The sequence below is a fragment of the Mastigoproctus giganteus genome, chromosome 4 (genome assembly GCF_048544385.1).
Source record: "Mastigoproctus giganteus isolate SK-2022 chromosome 4, ASM4854438v1, whole genome shotgun sequence".
NCBI lineage: Eukaryota > Metazoa > Arthropoda > Arachnida > Uropygi > Thelyphonidae > Mastigoproctus > Mastigoproctus giganteus.
The window spans coordinates 41,366,565-41,382,144 of NC_143578.1; the positions used below are offsets into that span (position 1 = coordinate 41,366,565).

At 34.2% G+C, this 15,580-nt stretch overlaps 1 protein-coding gene across 2 annotated transcripts in view; it reads right to left on the reverse strand.

Annotated features, from left to right (window-relative positions):
- Positions 1–15,580, reverse strand: part of Als2 (Amyotrophic lateral sclerosis 2) — a 177,543-nt gene that overhangs the window by 112,749 nt on the left and 49,214 nt on the right. For both annotated transcript variants that reach the window (XM_090372668.1, XM_090372667.1), the window contains exons 6-7: positions 15,138–15,309; positions 9,565–9,817 (exon numbers count right to left, since the gene is read on the reverse strand). In XM_090372668.1, coding sequence (XP_090228794.1) covers positions 9,565–9,817; positions 15,138–15,309 — 425 coding nt within the window. The remainder of the gene's footprint in view (positions 1–9,564; positions 9,818–15,137; positions 15,310–15,580) is intronic.

The window sequence follows — 15,580 nt, forward strand, 5'->3', positions numbered from 1 at the left end:
CCACTGCAGAAAAAAAAAAACTGTCTGCAGTGAATGATATAGCTTTACACTTTTATAAAGAGTACCTACTAGTTCAGTCTGGACAATGGGAACTCTCCTACATAATGCACAATACTTTGTATTGTGCATTATGTAGGAGAGTTCCCATTGTCCAGAATTATGTATAAACAAAAAAAAGCTGTTTTCTGCTTTTGCAAAAGCATTGATACATGAAGCTACTAATGTATTATATAAGAGATCTCCAGATGCTTTAATTACCATTTCAAAAATTCTCTGCTGAGCATGACTGAGTACCAACATAAACCTTTGCTTTTGTTCTCTTTCCTTCTCCATATCACTGAAAAAGATGTGGTAACTTAGATAGGTCTATGCTTTCAAGCGATTTGTCCACATTATGCTTTCAGTATCAACTGAAGTTCTGCATACATTCTGTTTTTGTAATTATACAAATAATCCAGCTACTTAAAGTTATTGCTTGAATGTCTCTCACAGCTCTGTTAGTGAGTTTAAATTACAGCTTGCATGACCAAGTTTAAACTACCAAGGACTTGCATTAACATCCCGAGTTTTACTGAATTATTCTCTTACACTGTATGGCAACACAAATTTTGTTAACTCAATTATGAGGGATCTACAAATTTACCACTAAGTTTACCATCTTAAAACGTAAGATGGTAAACTTAGTGTTTGTGTCATAGTGACTATTCCGTTTTGACAAATAATGACTCAAAAACTAAGCCAAAATAAAAAATTTAGTAGACAATATATATATGCACACATATAATATCTAATTTAAAAAGTTTCCTTTCAAAAGAATAACTGACTCTAATGAAAAGCACAGGATTGCTTCATTCCTATACATGTAAAAAATTATGGTCTTAATTCACAACAGGCAAAATCTGCATTTCCATAAGCTATTTAATAAACATAATGAAGATGATACTGTTACAACTTGTTTCAAAACATACTGGTCTCCCATTAGACAGAAGGTGGTATCTAATGATAATCCCTGAAAAATCAATAAGAATGAAATTATCCAATGTGAACTGTCATGTGGTATATGAAGAAATATTCTGAAAATTATAAAATAGCTAAAATTAATTGGCCTAGGTGTTTTTCATCCTTTGTAATTCACTAAGAATCCAATGGGTAAACCAGGTACAACATTGTACCTCATATGCATACAGGGCAATGGAGGTCCTGATGATATATATCTGACTATGAATCTGGTAAAAAAATTATATTGCTTGGTGGCAACTCTATTCATGTTCCCAATGATGCACTTTCTTTTGCATCATTGGGAACATGAATAGAGTTGCCACCAAGCAATATAATTTTGTTAGGGGAAAGTCTTATCTGACCAATTTGATCAGATACTATGACATGTTCACAAAAGGAACTGGATGCAAAAAATAATTTTAATACCATATACTTGGATTTTATAAGTTGTAATGACATTACAATTTTATAAGTTGCAATGCTGATTTTAAAATGCATACAGTTAATTCCTGGATATGAAGTAAGGGTTTCAATGAAGTTTTTCCAATTATGACAATGACTAAAATCCTTATGTAGCTTGTTTTTCAATGAAATAACAAACAGTCCATTCATTACAAGCTTAAAATTTTAGATGCACTCTTGAAAGTTTAGAGGTTCATGCACAATATGAATACAGAATGGTCATATGATCAAGCGCAAACAAGTCTATAAATTAAAGTTACAACTGAAAACTTCTCACTGCAAATACTGCACAAAATTATTCATTTTTTGGTTCTAAGTAATAATTATAAGTGTTCTAATTAACTCAATAATTATGCAAGATGTAACTACTCTGCAATATTGCATTATCATTGAGTTAATTAGAACTCTTATAATTATTACTTAGAACCAATAAATGAATAATTTGGTGCAATATTTGTGGTGAGAAGTGTTCAGTTGTAACTTTAATTTATAGACTTGTTTGCACTTGATCATATGACCATTCTGTATTCACACTGTGCACGAATCTCTAAACTTTCAAGAGTACATAAACTTTTTTTTTTAAGCTTGTAATAAATGGACAGTTTGTTATTTCATTGAAAAATAAGCTACATAAGGATTTTAGCCATTGTCACATAATGGCAAAACTGCACTGAAATTCACAACTAAGAGCAGCAGACAGAGGTGAAGGTAATTCTTGCACTGCTTCTATTGGAATGAGCAGCAGCCTGGAAAGTGAGGTGCTGGGAAACATCATGGAACAAGTATATACATGGATTGTGTAAGAGTAGCTAAGAGTAAGAATAGGTGCATGAATGCTTCCATGTACATCAATGCTAGGAGTATAGTAAATAAATCTGATGAATTTGACATGCTGGCCAAGATATCAAAGGCAGATATTGTTGGGGTATCAGAGACATGGCGTCACACAGATATAAGGAATACAGAATTGGAATTTGGAGAGTACAATGTGTACAGAAAGGATAGACAGGATAGAAATAGAGGAGGGGTTATGCTGTTAGTTAAGAAACACAAAATTCTAAGGAAGTGCATCCAGTTGACATGTGTGGACAGTGCAATGTTGAATCAGTTTGGTGTGCCATAAGCACTGGGAAAGCAAAATTGAGACTAGGAGTGTGTTACAGGCCTAATGACTCAGATCAATAAAATGAAAAACTGCACAGAGAAATAGTGGACCAGTAAATCAGTGTCTTATAATGGAGGATTTTAACTTCCAAGATATAGACTGGAACTTGTGGATTGGTCATTTGCACACTAGCAAGCCTTTTGTGGGTTTATTAGATGATTGTTTTCTACAGCAGCATGTTTGAGAGGCAACCAGGGGAGTAATATTCTTGATTAGATTATCAGCAGTGATTATTCATGCATTCAGAATCTGCAGAAAAAGGAACCACTAGGTAGCAATGATCACAGTGCACTGATGTGGGATTTACTCAAAGATGTAACTACCATCAGGGGTAAAGGGAAGGGTTTCTGCTTTCACAAAGGTGAACAGTGGTCTCAGACAGTTTTTAAATTCTATACAGTGGGACCAACTGTATTGATGTTACCAACAGCAAATTCTAAATGGAAAGCATTCAAGGAATTAATCTTGGAGGCTACTAGGCTTTTCATACCAACTAAGAAATACTGTTTGAGGTTTAGAATGGATGTCAGATGAACTTATGAGACTCTTGGCAGAGAAGAAAAATGCATGTAAATTATCAGGAGACACAGAAGCTTATGTTAGATATGCTAATCTGTAATCAAGTTACAAAGGAGGTTAGGCATTCAAAGGCAGATTACAAAAAATCTTTAGCAAAGAAAAACAGTAAAGACTTCTTTATTTATGTAAATTCTAGACTGAAGGGGGATGAATCAAGATTGGTCCACTTGCTATTCATGGTTCAATTGTTGAAGATTCTGCTCAGGTAGCTGACAAACTGAACGAGTATTTTGCATCTACATTCAAAAATGAGGAATTCTGTAGGGAAGTAGAGGCCAGAAGCTTATCAAACTAACAGTGAGTCAAAAGATTTTGTAATAACAGAGAGCAAAATGGTCTTTGCTCTCTGTTATTGTTGAAGTTAAACATAAGGAAGTTGTTGTTATTTGGTTTTTAGGAGCATTAGCAACTAAGGCCATGTTGCTCCGGGGATATGCGGTGGTCAATCCCTAACCTTTCCGCATCCTCCGTATTTGGTGGTCATGGGCTCGAACCCCGGTTTAATCAAGAAGCGTGTACTACACACTACTGCTCCTGCCCACCTGGCTATGGAGGCGCCCCAACACAAGGAAGGAAGGCACCTGAGATGGATGGGATCTATCCAGTTATATTTAATGAGGCAGCAAAGGAAGTAAACGGGCCCTTAGCCCCAATTATGAGGGCATCCTTGTACTCAGGGTAGGTCCCCACGGACTGGAGATGTGCAAATATATTCCCAATTCACAAAGGGGGATTTTAAAAGGTGACACAAGTAATTACAGATCTGTTAGTTTAACTTCTGTTCCAGGGAAAATAATGGAATCACTGGTTAGAGCACTGCAGGATCATCTAAACAAGAGTGCAGTCTAGTTCAGATACAGCATGTGTTTGTTAGGGGGAAAGTCTTGTCTGAACAATTTGATCAGATACTATGATGTGTTCACAAAGGAACTGGATGCAAAAAATAATTTTAATACCATATACTTGGATTTTAGGAAAGCTTTTGATACTGTTGCACATGGAAGACTACTGTACAAGTTGAGCAGTATGGCATTTTGGGTAAGTTGCTGCAATGGATAAAAGGATGGTTGAGTGGTAATCAATGGACACTGCTCTTTATAGACTAATGTTATTAGTGGAGTCCTCCAAAGGTCCTTGTTGGGCCCATTGTTGTTTTCTGTATTTATCAATGATATTGATGAAGATATATCAGGCTTAATATCCAAGTTTGCAGATGATACAAAGATTGGCAGAGTTGTTAATGACACTAAGGAAAGTATGCTACTGCAACAGGATCTAGAATAGTTAGGCAGATGGGCTGAGAAGTGGCAACTGAAGTTTAACATTAGACAAATTACTGCATATGGGTAGCAGTAACCCAAGAGAAACGTACCAACTCTGTGGTACTACACTCAGGGAGGCAGAGAATGAAAAAGACCTGGAGGTAATTGTGCAGTCAGATATGAAGTTTTCTGAGCAGTGCAGACAGGCTGCCAGAGCAGGTCATGGGGGGTCTTGTCAATGATATACAGGAAGTTTGCTAGCATGGATAAGGAGGTGATTATCCCCTTGTATAAGGCAGTGGTCAGGCTACACCTTGAGTACTGCATACAGGTTTGGAGGCCTCATTTTAGGAAAGGTGTAGAGCTGCTAGAAATAGTACAGAGAAGGACAACAAGATTAGTAAGTGGAACAAAGGGTTACAGTTTTTTTTTGGGCTGATGCTATATAAGCTTGCTTTCTTGCCTCATATGCCTCTACCAATGCTAATAAAGCAGATTATTTGGGAGTGGGTGAAATAGGTCTGTAGATGGTTTGTGTGTTCATTCAAAATATGTTTGCATTATACAAGCCCTTTTAAAATTTAAATAGGGAGGAAAGAGTAATGGCTTTACAACTACAGAATATGGAGACCACACAAAGCAAAAGTTTCACCCAATTCAAGTACTTCACAAGACTAACAGGAATATGCTAGTCATGGATTTTAGTCACCAAAGACTTGGGAGAAAGGACTGCAGCAACTTCCAGTGTTATGTGGAAAGAATATAAGATAAACACATTTTTCTTAGATTTTCACATTAATGTGTGATATGCTTTGTCATTTTCAGAAAACAATGTTGAAATTAACAAGTAGGCAAATTTTATGTACTTCCCATTTCCAAACACGACAGTTATGGTTGAAAACTTTTGAATAACATTCCTACTCAGAAAAGACAAGAATAACATGAATATGATAATTTAATTTCATCAAAGACATCAGTCATTTCTTCAGTTCAATCAGATTCATCATCAATCATCGTTCCGCTATTCCATGGGTCAATGTATGAAGCCTTGCCACCATGTCCTGTCTGTGTACTTTTCTCCATCATTGATTTCACTCTAATTTCCTTCTCTCTTAATGACATTGGTCTTTATCATGTCCTGCCATCTCATTCTTGGTCTCTCTCTCTTGGTCTTTTGTCCCTTAATTATAAATCAAACATTCTTATTGGCAAACGCCTCTCGTTAGTATTGGTATTAGCAATGGCCGCATGGTGCAAGAAAGCCTAGGGCTTATGCTGCACCAGCCAAAAAAAAAAAAAAAAAACCCCGAATAAAACAATGATAAAAAAAAAAAAAAACTAATAATTAATAAAAGAAAAGGAAATTAAACCTATCATCCTATGTGTTTCCCTCACCCGAAGGTACTATCCAGATGACCTTTGAATTTCCCCAAACATTCAGCCTCTACACCCATGTAGGCAACTTATTCCAGTAATTTATAACTCGCTGGCTAAAATAAAACTTCCTGCAGTCCAATCTAAACAACTCCCCCCCCCCCAGAACTTGAATTTATGTCCCCCAGTTCTAGCATCATTTATAATCTTGAAAATTTCATCCTCATTCATTTTACTGATGCCTCTCAGAGCCTTAAACACCTCAAACAAATCTCCTCTAAGGTGTCTAGTTTCCAAACTCTGCAACCCACATATTCGAAGTCTTTCTTCACAAGGACGCCCTTCTGCCAATCTCACCAGGCAAGTTACCTGTCTTTGCACCCTTTCAAGAAGCTCAATGTCTTTCTTTAGGTGCTGTCTCCATACTTAAACACAGTATTCCAAGTGTGGTCTAACAAAAGCCTTATATAATGGGATTATCACGTCCCTATCTCTACTTGCAAAAGTTCGATAGATCATCGATACGACACCACGGGCCTTCCTTGCAACTTGTTTACAATGCTCAGAGAATTTCATGCCTGACCATATCGTAACACCCAAGTCCTTTTCCTCCGGTACTGGATTTAGTTGAACTCCACCAAGTGAATAAGTAATTTTGGGATTACTGTTTCCCAGGTGTAATACCTTACACTTTGTTGGATTAAAGCATAGCTGCTATTTTTCTGACCATTCCTGAAGTCTATAGGTCTCTCTGAAGAAGCTCAGCTTGACAGTGATCATTAACTATTCTATCAATTTTAACATCTGCAAATTTAGACATCACACCCTCTATCCCTTCATCAATGTCGTTTATGAAAATTAAAAACAACAGTGGTCCTAATACTGATCCTTGGGGAACCCCACTTCTTACATCAACCCAATCTGAGGAATATCCATTTATCACAACCCTCTCTGCCTCCTGCCCTGAAGCCATCCTGCTATCCATCTAAGGATTTTCCCAGTGATTCCAACCTGTTCTAGCTTATAAAGCAATCGCTCATGTCGTTCATCCTCTTGACATGTCCAAACCATTTCAAACAGGACCTTTCAATCTTATTCTGGAGTTTTTCAACCTGAATTCTCTCCCTAATCACATCATTCCTGATTTTGTCGCGTCTTGTCTTTCCGGCTATGCTCCTCACAAATCTCATTTCTGCCCCCTGAATTCTGCTTTCATTCTTTTTCCTCATAGTCCAAGTTTCAAATGCATATGTCAGAATTGGTACATAATAGGCCTGATATATAGCCTTCTTACACTTCAGTGGTATGTTCCTGTTCCAGATCAGATTTCTTGTCTGCCTATAGAAATTCTCACCCACTTGTATCCTTCTACTTATTTCTTTGTCTATTACTCCAGTCTTTGTAATGGTGCTTCCTAGATACTTGAAGTTGTTAACCATTTTTAGCTGTTTCCCTTCAATTGTAATGTATCCATCAAGCTCGCCACTCCCTTTTTAGAACCATTACTTCACTCTTCTCCTGACTGAAAACCAGGCCAAATTCATTGGCCATACTAGCCTATATATCAACTTGCCGTTGCACTTGTTCCTTGCTCTCTCCCCATATGCAGAGGTAATCTGTGAAGAGCATGACTTTCATCTGGTCCTGTCCAAGTTGTTGCATCACTCTATATTGCACATCATTCATGACAGCTATGAACAGTAGTAGTGACAGGACGCCTCCTTGCCTCAAACCTGATGTTATTTTGAAGCTCTCCGTCAACCCCACCATTGTTCTTACTTTGCTCATTGTATTGGTGCACATATTCTCAATTCTCTCCACAAGATGTTCCTCTATCCCCAAGTTTCTCAAAGCCTCCCACACTTTCTCTCTCTTTACAGCATCAAACGCTTTCTTTATATCCAAAAATGCCATCCATAATTCTTTGTGTTCATAACACTTTTCCATCAGTTGCCTGATGGAGAAAATTAGATCCACCATTGATCTGCCAGACCTAAAGCTGCACTATTCCTCGGCCATCCTATTATCCTATTTTAAATCAGATTACAAATATAATAACTATCCTGTGTTAGAATTATTATACATAATTAGGATATATATATATATATATATATATATATATATATATATATATATGTATGTATGTATGTATGTGTGTGTATGTATGTATGAGGGGCTGATTGGAATAAAGCCCTAATATAAATGGTAAGAAGTTACAAGAAAAATGTACTTTTAAGATTTTATTTCATACTAAATATATGAATGTTACATAAATGATATTTAAAACAAAATAAACTTCCTTGCTCCAAATTAGTGTACTAATTCATATGAATATCACTTATACAACAAGTCTGAAAATACAAAATGAAATATAATCGCAAAATATAAAAAAAAATAATAATAAATAAATAAAAATAAGTAAAATAAAATACATGGAACTCAAAATACAAAAATTGAGTTATATCATACATCAATATTTTCATTTTTTATCATTATCTGGCAACTACTGCTCTAGCTCTTCTTGTTTTTTTACTGGAAATTATCTTTGCAAAGGCTATCCTGCACATTCCTGTGTAATGTTTTGTGTTTCATACAATTTGGTATCTCAATGTGTTTCATTTACACACACAACCTCATCAGCCATAGTTCTACTGGATTATGTATCATGCAAGCATGTGACATACAGGATGTGTTTATAAGGATGCACCCTTTTTTCATGCATGTGGAAGGAAGTTGGAAAATTAACATCCAAATAAAGACAAATATTGTTATTTGAAACACTTCCTGCACATGGTGGTGGTTGTTGATCATTACATCACTGACAGGCCATGTGCCTTGTGTATTATGTTTGTACGAGTGTGTTTACAGGCAATTTGCATGTTGTGCAGGCTGAAACAATCAGAATAACTCACAGGGAAACACTCAACTCCCTCCACCTGAACTACAGCTCTGAGTGAGGTCTTTTAGAAATTCTTCCAGTCTATGATGGTACTCGAACTGAGACCTCTTCAAATGAGTAACAAGTGGCAAAACCACTATACTGTCATGGAGGACCCTGTACATGGAGTGGATTTATCACTTCAAAGAGGGAATACAGTCATTATCAAAATCCTTTAAATATGGTCAGTTTTGTAAAACTTCTTGAACAATTCATAAATTGGTTTTATCCACAGTACCAAATGTGGGAAAGCTCTCTTGGAACAAGCACCTAGTCAAAATTGCAAGACTTTGTCCAATTTAAGTGATTACTATTTATTACCTTATTTTCTTGTTGTATTTCTTATACTTTTTGGCATAAGCATCATCATGCAATTTATACCTCACTGGGCTGTTAAATTCTGCACTAATTGGTTGCTAGACTGTCCATAAAAGAGATGTCAACAATCACTGAAAAAGCATCATCCAAATGTTGGCACTGCATTATAAATAAACAGGATTATATTTTATATTTTTCTTTATAGAAGTAAAATTTATTTGTAATACAAACACTGGGAAGATTTTTAATGCAAAGATTTATATTTTTCAGTGAAATTTTTCACTTGGTAGCTCACCAATCATTATTATTAAAAATAAGCAAAAGCCCCAATCTTTGTGTTTAACAGTATTTCAATATTTTTTAAAAATGAGTTTTACAATTCACTCCAGAGTAATTTAAGACTATTCAATGCAGATTCAATCAATATAGGAAAAATGTAAAAATTTTTATTAGAGAATTAAACATACCTGAGAACTTTGACACATTCAAGAACTGTGCCTACTGATATTGTATCACTTAAGCTTTCAGCATATCTGAAGTACATTTCCAACCATTCTTCCTCACTGTCCAACATGTAAAGGGAATCAATGGGTGTTCTTTCTTGTACAAGAAGAGTGAGGTCATATGCATTCATTGAAACCATATCAAGTAATTCTGCAAAATGGGCAATAACAGACTTCATAGATTGACAATAAAGTGGAAGAACCTCAGAAACAACACCTATAATAGAAAGGAAACCTTTTACAATAAATGAACCACATGGTTAAAACATTAAACATACAGCTGTACAGCATTAAATGAATTATTTTTTTTTTTATTAGTAATAGTGGTCAAATTCTCAGTATAGTTTAAGTTATCTACTGAATTTCAATATTTTGTTTGATTATTTTATGAAAAAATATGAAGGAAACTGGCAATTATTAGCTTCTCAAAACTGAATTCCAAGATTTAAAAAAGAATATATAAGTAAAGAATACTCCTACTCTCTCACCACCATAACAACTATTGTTTATGTATTAGTGCCAAGGCAGCTAAAGCCATGAGAAATTAGTGATTAAATTTGTGGTTGGTTTTGTCTATTCTCTGGATTTAAAAAAAAAAGAATCCAAGTTTCAAAGCAGGAAAACTGTGAAACTCTCGCCTGATCAGGCTAACTTGGCTGTGGCATGGGGGGTGGGGAGAAAACAAAAATTCAAACTTGTCTTTTTTCCAGAAATTGTACAACCACTGTGTTAACTAAAAGGTCCTCCATAACAGTTTATCCTCAGTTCTTTTTTGAAATTGATTCATTGACTGCACCTTCTTGGAGAATTAAAGAAAAAATAATTTTGAGATTACTTTGCTGTCAGTCACTATGAAAACTAGTGTTTAAGCTTTGAAGCTATCTTTGTATGCACAAGGAAATCAATATTTAACCCTTTCAATGGTAAGCATGTAGATACATTTTTCATATATGGGTTCTGGAGAGTATGTACATAGATTTATATTTTGAAGGGTGCTTCAAAACACTTATTCCTTTAATGTATGAAATATCTTAATTTTTATAGTATGTGCTGCCATCTCTTATCTGCATTTCCACCTAATTGCAGACAGTTTATAACAGATGCAGCATGAAAATAGCTTTTAAAACTAGAAAATACCACACCTGTTGACCCTGATTGTCTGATTCAAGTAATACATAACTAGATGTAGAGAATATTGATGCAATCAAAAAAAGTAACAATGGGTTTTATTTACAATTATTATTATTATTTTTTTAATTTGATGTGATGTTTGACAATAACTTTAGTTGGGCAATAAAGATAAGAATGCATTAAAACATTTATATACAAAATTTTCATATTTGCAAAATTTTAAAATTCCATGAAAAAAAAAAAAAAACTTTCTCAGAGTCCATTCATACAAAAATTCACTGTTAAGAAATATGTGGCAAACTCACCCCTGAAAAGGTGGGGAAAAATCTTGACTTCATTATGCAAGAAAACTGAAAAGTTAATTAACTTATTTTATTATGTTACTTGCACCTACTTTACTAAACACACGAATTATTACAATTATTAAGTACACTGTTCCCAAAAAAAGCATTACAGATTTCTATATTTAATATCATTGAAAAATCTGAATGTCTCAATTTTGTTTATTTTTATATATTTTTTAATATATATTTTATTTTTGGCTCTAATTATCATTTTCATTTGTTCAATACAAGATAGTCATTTCCAGTCTCAAGGCCCCTCTATATTTATCTTGTATCCTCAACTAGTTGTTTAAGATCCTTTTCTATAACGATACAGTCCATTCTGCTTTTCGTTTCTTTATGCTTTCTTCGTGTTAATATATGGCTACGATTAATCAAGACTAGTTACTTTATCTGTTGCTGTTTATGTCTGTATGAAATGTGTCGTTAGATGCATAATGATTATCTATTCCACAGTTTGCTTTATTTTTTTTAATATTCTTATTTTTTTACAATACTTAACTTTATTTGTGCTTGAATGTGTATTTACCAATTTTACATTTTAAATAGCTGTAAATCCATCTATTCATTTGTAACATGGTCACCAGTTTGCTTGTATTCTTTATTTTGGCAATAAAGTGAGATTATGTATACATATTTATATATCATACAAGGTAGCCCCCATAAGTAAGAAACTTATTTTGAATAACTGCTGATGTAAATATGCATAAGTTATTTGATCATTTTTATTGCTTATAATTTTTTTAAATAGTTTATAATTTTTTTTCTTTATTATTTCAGAATAACTGGAAAATGAAAAGTATCATGGGCCATACCGTAAAGGAAAGGATTGAAATTGTAAAGTTGCACACAAAATATGAAAATGCTGCAGAAGTGCCATGCCAGTTCAAGAAGTTTTTTGGACATAAACCATCCGCAATAAAGACCATAAAGCAGACTGAAGAAATTTGATGAAGTGAGAACAATACACAATCTACTAAAACCTGGTAGAGCTTGTATCTCAACAACATCTACTACATAATAAAACAGGCCTACGTGCTCTGGATTCATAATGCGAAAATTTATTTTTATTTTGTTACACAGAGCATTAATAAAACTACAATAAATAAATTAGCTTTCGGCTGGTTTTATTGTAGTTTTATTAATGCTCTGTGTAACAAAATAAAAATAAATTTTCGCAACATCTACTATTTGGAACTTGTATGAAATGATATCAAAAGAAGTCTGAAAAATATCTCAAAGAAAGCAAAGTGTTTGGCCACGAGTGTTACAAACTCGGATATCGTTGACAATGTTTTGTGGACTGATGAAGCTATATTTAAACTAAATGGAACTGCTAATCAATATAACTGTGTTTACTACTCTTTTAACAACCCCCAATTATTCTTTAACAAGGATTTAAATGCTCTAGGCTTGACAGTCTCTGATGGAATTTGGACAGGTGTTCTCAGACCATATTTTATTTGGGGGAACTGCAACAAGAGAAAGTTACCCGAGACTGCTAAAAGAAAATTATTCAATTAATACAAACCAAAATTTTTAGAATTGTTTTTATTATTATTATTTTTTTTTTTGCAGGATGGAGCATCAGCACACTATGTAAAAACTGTCTGAATATTCTCAGACAAAAAATTCCAGGCAGGTCAATGGATCACATGGTGTGGTTCCAAAGAAAGTCCATGCACATCCTGGATTTAACACCCCATGATTACTTTTTGTGAGGATACCTAAAAGATAAAATATTTAGTAATATGTACAGGTCTCTGCCGGAACTTTAGCAGCCAAATAGTTAGAGAATTTGAGAACATTTTTGAGGAACTGTTCTCAAATCCTTGCTCTGTCTCTGTGCACAAAAGACTACAATTTAGTAAAGACCAAAATGGTGGCCATATTGAACAGATGCACAAAACTTTTTTATGAATGCCCTTTCTACTGTGCTAAGATTAATTAAACTATATATTATAGAATAGTTTAGGGCTAAAGCCTCAGGTTACGTAGGGAGTTAACTAACATACAAGTTAGTGCAATTGCATAATTTCTGTACATAGTCAACTACATAAGCGGTTATAAATTGCATCATTAAGTATATCTCATATTGTGAATACCTTCACGAGTTGCCATGATATTGCACTACCTTGAATAAGTAACACTTATTCGAGGTAGTGCAAATAGGTAGTGAAAATACAATTAAACTTCTCTCCAAATTAGCTATAAAAACTATTGCTGCTTCTTCCTTACACTGCATCTTACTCCCAGAATAAATTAATAAATATTATTAACTTTAAATAAATAAATTTTAAATAAATTAAATAAATATTATTAATTTAATTTGCTGCAGCTCTCCTGTATTCATGCTCTTGATTACTGTAATATCCACTAATCTGATATCTTATCAACCTAGTTCTGTTGATTTGCTTTTTTGCTATTTCTTGCTTTTTATATTTGCAAGGGTCCTTTATGTGTGCCTTGGGGTGCTTCTGTGGGGTACTGGAACAAGTAGGCACTGCCTTTTAGTAAATGATTTAATCTGTGAAGAATTATCACTCCAAGTAATGCTGGAATTGGTTGTTCGTAGCATTCTAACATCAACAGATGCATGTGAATGAGATTCAGAATCTGCATCACTTGAACAGAATTGCATTTCAGTATCAGAAGACATTATAAAGAGCTGATTCAATGTTATTAGCTTCAATGTACTCTCCATCCCTGTTCCTTCTCAGTCCTGCTGTCCCAAGCTGTGGATCTATTATAATAACCCTTTAGGGTAAAATTTTATAGGAAAACTTTTTACACAAAATTTTATCAGCAGATACACAATAAGGATGATGTTTTTTTTTTTTTTAAACAAACTAAAGAATTAAAATTCAGCAACCATAATATTTAAAAAATTTTACCTTTTCTTCTTGTGAAAAAAAAAACTAGATAAAATAACTTCAACATAAGCAGAGAACATATGAAACCGTGAACCAAGTATACAGCTTTTATAATGCTCTTTAGACAGTGGTTAACACTAAGCAAAATCTCAGCTATAATGCAAAATAGTCCATGGATCAATCAGTGTGCCAATATTACTCAGTTGTTCATTTCATGTGCAGTTCATCTGGATGCAATTTTTCATTCAGGCAGCAAACGCTGAGCTTTATCATTAATGGTACCTATCTTGATGACTGTTCCAGTAGCACATTTAGTACTGTTCATTCCAGTATCCCAACAAGCATATCAGAGACCTTGCTGAACTGGTCAAAGTCCTGGCCAGTATAAACCTTGATTGCTTTGTCAGTAAGTCATTCAATTTCACTGACTTAATTCCATAGTAGCAGCCCATCCTCTGTTCAGCAGCCATATAGCCAGTTCCTTACTAACAGGTGAACACCATGAGAATGTGAGGAATGGACTTGGGGTCTGAATCCCATTTGGTTCATCCACTAGCCTAGCATAAGAGATGTTGTGTCTCCCCCTGATTAGATAAGTCTCAGAACTTGTAGAAACCTATTTTAAAGATTATTAAGAATATCTGGAGTGTGCCTTTGCATAAGACAGATTCTCATGCTTAAAACATGGATATCATGGCTTTTGTCCACTTAGCCTACACCTCAAACTAGCCCCAAGTAGTGGGAATATATTTTTATGCTCAAACAACTGTTTGCATATAGACCCTTAAGACAAGGAACTAAACATTATAAGAGGCCAATTTTTAATGTTATGATGCAAACCTTTAACTTGCATTACGAACTTCTTAAGAAATTATGAAAATTCACTTAAGTAACAATTAAAAAAAATAAGATACTGTTTTTATAAATAATTTATTTCTACGGCACTTATAGTCACAGTGACAAAAAAAAAAAAAAAAAAAAAATTTGATAAGAAAGTCATAAATGCCAATACTGAAACTTTTAAAGGATGTGGAGATCATCATCCCAATTGATTTCTTATTTAATAGAGTTCACAAGAACTGCTAACAGGTTAAGACTGAATAATTATTTAAACAAAAACAAACTATACATTCCTCCAATTTAAACTTCAAAACAAATTTTAAATTTAATTCATTAATGAATTTCTTACCTTCTTTAAGAAATAAAATTAGCAGTCTCTGCAGAGTAATCTGAAGTTGCAATAGATACTTTCTTTCTGAAGCTGCAAATTCATGTAGGGCTGGAATTTCTCCAATTCCTTGCTGCTCTACTACACATCCAGAGTATGGACCACCAGCAAACACTTTCATCACTAACCCAGTCTGCAAAACATTTCACTACCTGAAGATTTCTGCTATACAATTACGATAATTATAAAGTTGATAAAACTATATAAAACTATGATAAAAAAACTGCTAGTTTTTTTTTTGGGTGGGGGGGGTTGGAATTAAGAGACTGATAGTGTATCGGCAGCTACAAGAATATGCAAAATTGTTGTTGCAATGCTTCTACTGGAGTATGCAGCAGCAAGAAAAGAAAGGTTTGGGGGAATACAAAACTTGCTGTGGGTCCTTATGGAACAAGCAAATATAT